The following is a 6,533-nucleotide window of genomic DNA, read 5'->3' as shown; positions in this document are numbered from 1 at the left end:
AGAGGCTCTCAGCAATTTAGTGAGACCCTGTTTCCAAATAAAATATAAAATAGGCCTGGGGGTATAGCCCAGAGGTAGAGAAGCCCCTAGGTTCCACCCCCAGTACCACACACACACACACAACACACACACACACACACACACACACACACACAAAATCTATTTAAAGGTTGGGGTCCCCAAAAGAGGCCAGAGTTCCATTTTTGGGCTCTCCAGCATGCGGGTCACCATGCTGCTTTTTCCTTCTTTCCTCTATTTCCTACTGCTTTATTGCCTACTAATTTTGTAATAAAGATTTGTTAAAGCTGCACTGAGCTGCCTGTTAGTTTTAATTTTTCTATTCAACCAACCTTAGTTGAATAAGAAAAAGAACCCCCACCATTCAAACCGTAACAATTCTGGTTCATTTGGAGAGTGCATAACAGCCAACCCCATTGGTACGCATGGGGTCTACGCAAACACAGCTCCGCTACTGAGCTCGCCTCAGCCAACGGGAACTGGGGGGAGAGTTAGTCCAAAAGAAACTTCCCACCACACGCACACGCCTACAAAGCCATTTAAGAAGAAGCAACAAAATAAAAGCATTCAAACAAGAACGACATACAGAAGAAATCTGCATTCCCAGGCCATTCTCTTCTCACAGGGACTTTTAAATTTCCGTGTTTTTGGCAAAACAAATGGGCAGTCCTGTCCCAACCTGGCTTTGCACTAACGCTCCACTGAGCTGCACGCTTCTCCTCCCACTGGCCCTCCCGCCGGGAGCACAGCCCCAGCACGCCGGCCCGCACGCCCCCCTCCTGAGCTCTCCGCCCGTGCCCAGCGCTGCGCTCTAGGTCTCCTGGAAGCTCAGGCACCGCGGTAGGCAACTCGGGGCCAGCGCGCCATGCGCCTCGAAGGACCCCCTCCGGCAGCCCGGCTCAGGCACCGCGGCGGGCAGCCTGGCGCCGGCGCGCCTCGCTCCTCGGAGGACCCCTGGGCAGTCCGATTTAGGCACCGCGGCGGGCAGGTCGGCTCGGGCGCGCCGCGGGCCTTGAAGGACCCCTGCGACGGCTGTGGCGCAGACCCGGGGACGCGGCGGCGGTCGTAGCAAGTCACTGAGTGGGTTGTCTGCAGGACGCACTTTTCTGGCCGCTGGGGAAGCGCTGGCTGATTGTTGTGCGGCCGGCGCCATGTCTGTGAGCGAGATCTTCGTGGAGCTGCAGGGCTTTTTGGCTGCCGAGCAGGACATCCGAGAGGCGAGCGCCCTCCTTTCCCTTTTCCCTTCCCTTGTCTGTCGGCCCCGGGTGGATTACTGTCCCCCTGGCTTGCGGGTAGGGCACCGCCTGCCCCCGATTCAACTGCTCTGTCCTGATTCGGTGTCCCAAGTGTCGGCTTCACAGCATCACCTGCCTCATTCGAATGTCAGTTCTCCTTTCCAGCAATTGTTTATGTCCAAAGTTTGGTTGGTTGGTGCTTGGGACTCGGCCACGCAGATTGCCTATATTTGTTTTTGGTATCTTAAAAGTACGCGTGATTCTTTTATTTTTTGGCGCTGAGGATTGAACCCAAAGGCGCTCTATTTTCAATCTACAGCCCCAGCCCTTTTGATTTTTTTTAAAATCTGGAAATAGGATCTCGCTAAATTGCTGAGGCTTGCCTCGAACCGGCAGTCCTCCTGTCTCAGCCCAAGTACTGGGATGATGGGCGTGACCATTGTTCCTTGTTTATTTATTTATATTTTTGTTTCTGGATTTTATTTTTTGGAGGGACCCTTCCTATTGCTTTTTATCCCACAGGATAAAAACCTAAACTCTACCCTGATCTCCAAGGTCTCTCGCTCTAATCACTATTTCTGTTTGTATATTATGTTCAAATTTATATTGTACATTCCTTTGTTGCACCAGATCATTTCTTTCCTGCTTGAGGAACTTTTGCATGTACTATTTGCTTTTCCTGGAATTTCCTTCTTCACCATTTGTCTCCTTGATCTCTCATTCTGAATGATTACTTTGCTTTCTAGTTGCATGTTATCTTTTTAAAAAATTATGTGATGCTGCTGCTGCTGCTGGATTTTTTTTTTTTCTTTTTGCGGTTTTTGAGATTGAACCTAGAGGTCCTCTACCACTGAGCTACAGTCCCAGCCCTTCTTACTTTTTACTTTCAGACAGTCTATTTAAGTTGTCCTGGCTAGCCTTGAATTTGCTTTCCTTCGACTCAGCCTTCCTAGTTGCTGGGATTACAGGCGTGTGCCACCAGGGTGATGATTATTTCTGAAAATGTTTGTCTCCCATTATTTGCTTAAAGGTCAGAGGGAGGACTGTCATGTTGGTTCCCCACTACTTTTTTATTTTTATATTTTTGCAGAAGTGGGGATGGAACCCAGGGGCATTGTACCTCTGAGCCACACCTCCAGCTCTACTTTTTATTCTTTTTTTTGGAAACAGTTTCACCTAGTTGCAAAAGGGCCTAAGTAGTAGCTGAGGCTTGCCTTGAACCTGTGATCCTTGTGTCTCAGACTTCCAAATGCTAGGATTACAAGCATGCACCACCGTGCCCAGCTTGGCTCCCCAGTATTTACATAGTGCCCAGCACAAAAATTTGTTTTGTGGATATTTGTAAGATGAATTAATGAAAAATACCCAACTCTTTTATTGTATTTAATTCTTCATTCTATAAACTACATTCACAGTTCTCTATTTTAATTCATATAGTGTCCTGGGTGGGTAATAGGGCTGGGTGGTAATTATCCTTTGAAAGTTACCTGAGGGATCTAAGGGCGTTTAGTTATCTAAAAGTCTCGCAGAGGAATAAGTGGAAAAAGTCAGTATTCAAACTTGCTTTTTTTTGGAGGTGGGGTGTTGTTCTGGGGATTGAACCCAGGGGTATTCTACCTCTGAGCTACACCCCCAGTTATTTTGATTTTTTTTGTAACAGGGTCCCACTAGGTTGCTGAGATTCTCACCAAGTCTCACTAGGTTGCTGATGCTGTCCTGGAACCTGTGATCTTCCTATCTCATCCTCCTAAGTACCGGGATTACAGTTGTGCACCACCATACCTGGCTAAAGTTTTTTTTTTTTTGTATAGGTTTGGTCTTGTGAAGACCAAAACCTATTAGTAATTTGAATGTACCTGAAGGTGTGATAGAGCAAATGTGCTCTCTAATGTGCTCTGTATGAGTCTGCAGTAATAATTTTTTGCATTTATCTGATTTTTATTTTTAATTTTCTCTAGGAAATCCGAAAAGTTGTACAGAGCTTAGAACAAACAGCTCGAGAGATTTTAACTCTACTGCAAGGAGTCCATCAGGGTGCTGGGTTTCAGGACAGTAAGTTCTTTGCTTTGATTTTGAATGTTTATATACAATTTATTTATTTCTTAGTTTCCATTCAGAAGACAATATTTTTTATTTATTTATTTATTTATTTATTTATTTATTTATTTATTTATTTATTTTGGTGGTACTGGGGGTGGAACCTAGGGGCTTTTCTGTCCTCCGGCCTGTACTCCCAGACCTATTTCATACTTTGTTTGGAAACAGGGTCTAAGTTGCTGAGAGCCTCACTCAGTAGCTGAGGCTGGCTTTGAACCTGTGGGATCCTCCTGTCTCAGCCTCCCAAACGCTGGGATTACAAGTGTGCGCCACCACACCGGTTCAGAAGATAATATCATATTGTGAAAAATGTCCATTATAATTTGTATTCATTTTATTTTGAAAAAATGTCTATTATGCTTTACAGTATTTGTGTTTTGCAGTTGTTTAATAACTTTTGTGTACCTAGCAGCTTTTTTATTTTGTGATACTGGGAATTGAATTCAGGGGTATTCTGCTTCTGAGCTATACCTCTAGTCCTATTTTTCATTCTTTATTTTGAGACAGGGTCTTACTAAGTTGCTGAAGACCTCACTAAGTAGCTGAGGCTGGCCAAGAATCTGCAGTCCTCCTGTCTTAGCCTTCCAAGTACTGGGATTACAAGAGTACACCACCACGTCTGGCTACCTAGTAACTTTTATTTTTGGGGGGGCAGAGGGAGAGTGAGCTCACGAGCAAGCAAGTGTGTGCACGTGCTTTGTCATTTTTTTGTTTTGTTTTGTTTTTTTGCAGTACCTCTGAGCTATACACCTAGCCCTATTTTTTTTATTCTTTCATTTTGAAATGGTTGCAGCAGGACATGCTGGCTCATGCTTGTAATCCCAGCATTCGGGAGGCTGAGACCAGAGGATCGCGGTTCGCGGAAAGCCTCAGCTACTTAGTGAGGCCTTTGCAACTTAGTGAGACCCTGTTTCAAATTAAAGAATAAAAAATAGGGCAGGGGGTGTAGCTCAGAGGTCAAATGCCCTTGGGTTCCATCCTTAGATCCACACATGCAAAAAAAGGTTGCAAAGGGCCTCACTAAGTAGTTGAAGCTGTCCAGGAACTGAGATTCTCCTGTCTCAGCCTCCCAAATACTGAGATTACAAGCTGTCATTTTGTTTTGGGGGGTGGGAAGAAAAAGGGTAGGAGAAGGGGAGAGGGGGAGGGAGGGAGAGCACACACACACACACACACACACACACACACACACACACACATGCATGTGTTTTATTTTGTTTTTGAGGTGCGGCTAAATTATATTGCCCAGGTTGTTTTGAACTTCTGGACTCATGTTGATCCCACCTTGGCCTCCTGAAACTAGTACTACAAGGTGTGCACCACTACTTGGCTGTGTTTGTGTGTGAATCCAACCTCTCAGTGATTGAATATTTATTTATTTTTTATTTTTTATTTTTTTCAGTACTGGGGGTAGAACCCAGGAGTGTTTTACCTCCAAGCTATACCACTAGCCCTATTTTTTATTCTTTATTTTGAAACAGGGTCTCACTGAGTTGCAAAGGGCCCCACTAAGTAGTAGCTGAGGCTGTCTGCGAACCTGGATCCTCCTGTCTCAGCCTCCCAAATGCTGGGATTACAAGCGTGCACCACCATGCTCTGCTAGTGATTGAATACTTTTAATATACATTTGTAGAGGTGAGGTGGCCAGTATAAAATTAATGTGTTTACAGTTAGTCCCTTGAAAGAAAATCAAATACAACAACTTTAGACATGAACCTTTTCTGGAAGATGCAGTTAGCATACTTGAGAGAACTGAAGTGAGTTTCATCTCAAGAGTAACATCGTGATGTAACATACAGGTGTTAAAGGCAAGGCATTTACCCAATGATAAGAATTGGTCAGCTGGACTGAAAATAATTGGTAAAAGATCTTTTGACCAAATATGGGAGCTAGAAGTAGTCTAATTTCAGGCATTTTTAGAGGACTGAATAGGAATAGCAGCTGCTGTACAGTTTAGGGCAGAGTTATTTATGACACTTTTCAGATTATCAATATGTTTTCTAAAATACTCTATTTCAGCAAGTTTTTGTTTACTTTTCATTGTGATTAATCAGCAGCAAGACTTAATCATGATACTTTGAGAACCAGATTGAAAAGCAGAGATGTATACATTTGTTTGTGAGATTTTTTTTAAAAGTTGATTTATTTCCTGATAGATTAATAGATTATTAAGCAAGTACTATATTTGAAATTTGATAAGTCTTTTACATTTGGTTATTTTTTTGTGATTAGTTCCAAAGAGGTGTTTGAAAGCTCGAGAACATTTTGGTACTGTAAAAACCCACCTAACGTCTCTGAAGACGAAGTTTCCTGCTGAGCAGTATTACAGGTTTGTAAAAATCAAATTTTTTTTTTTTTTTTTTTGTGGAACCCAGGGGCTTTCTACCTACGGGATATACTCCCAGACCTATTTTATATTTTATTTGGAAACAGGGTTTCACTAAGTTGCTGAGAACCTCACTAAGTAGCTTAGGCTGGCTTCAAACCTGCGTGATCCTGTCTCAGCCTCCCAAGTACTGGGATTACAAGCATGTGCCATCACCCAGCTGAAAAAATTGTTTTTTGGCTCCATTTGACATTGAAAAATGTCTTAAGTAATATGTATTATTTTTGCAATGGAAAAGTAGTTAAGGTCAGGCACAGTGGCACATACATCTAATCTCTGCTACTTGGGAGGCTGAGGCAGGAGGGTTGCAAGCTTAAGGCCAGCCTGAGCAATTTAGGGAAACGCTTTCTGAAGATAAAAAGGGTTGTGAATGTAGATTAGTGGTAATATGGCTCCTGGTTTGATTTCTAATACCAAAAAAAGTACAGAAAAACCCCAAAAGTAATTTAAAAAATATATTGATATGAAGGTCAAAATTGAAAATATCATTTTGCTATATTCAAATTTCTTGTACAGTTGGGTGAATGAAATTTATGCTATGAAGGTTATGAGATCAGGTGGCAGTATGTGGAGCTGAGTTTTACCTTAAAGCATATGTTTCATTCTCCAAGGGACATTTCTAGCTTATATTTTATTCTGTGTCTCATTGGATCTACAACATCATTAATCTTTTTTTTTTTTTTTTGGTGTGGTGCTGGAGGTGAAACCCATGGCTTTTCTACCTCTGGGCTATACTCCCAGACTTACTTTATACTTTATTTGGAAACAGGGTCTCACTAAGTTGCTGAGAGCCTCAC

General features: G+C 42.9%; 1 protein-coding gene across 2 annotated transcripts in view; it reads left to right on the top strand.

Annotated features, from left to right (window-relative positions):
- Nucleotides 1-1,169: 1,169 nt before the first annotated feature.
- Nucleotides 1,170-6,533, top strand: part of TSN (translin) — a gene marked incomplete at both ends in the record, with an annotated part of 12,149 nt that continues 6,785 nt past the window's right edge. For both annotated transcript variants that reach the window (XM_080689014.1, XM_080689015.1), the window contains 3 exons: nt 1,170-1,235; nt 3,212-3,305; nt 5,583-5,679. In XM_080689014.1, the coding sequence (XP_080545140.1) occupies nt 1,170-1,235; nt 3,212-3,305; nt 5,583-5,679 (257 nt within the window). The remainder of the gene's footprint in view (nt 1,236-3,211; nt 3,306-5,582; nt 5,680-6,533) is intronic.

The sequence above is a fragment of the Muscardinus avellanarius genome (genome assembly GCF_963383645.1).
Source record: "Muscardinus avellanarius genome assembly, chromosome: 2".
In the NCBI taxonomy this organism is placed as follows: Eukaryota; Metazoa; Chordata; class Mammalia; order Rodentia; family Gliridae; genus Muscardinus; species Muscardinus avellanarius.
The sequence above is the reverse complement of the archived record's forward strand: the minus strand, read 5'-3'. Positions and strand labels throughout refer to the sequence as shown.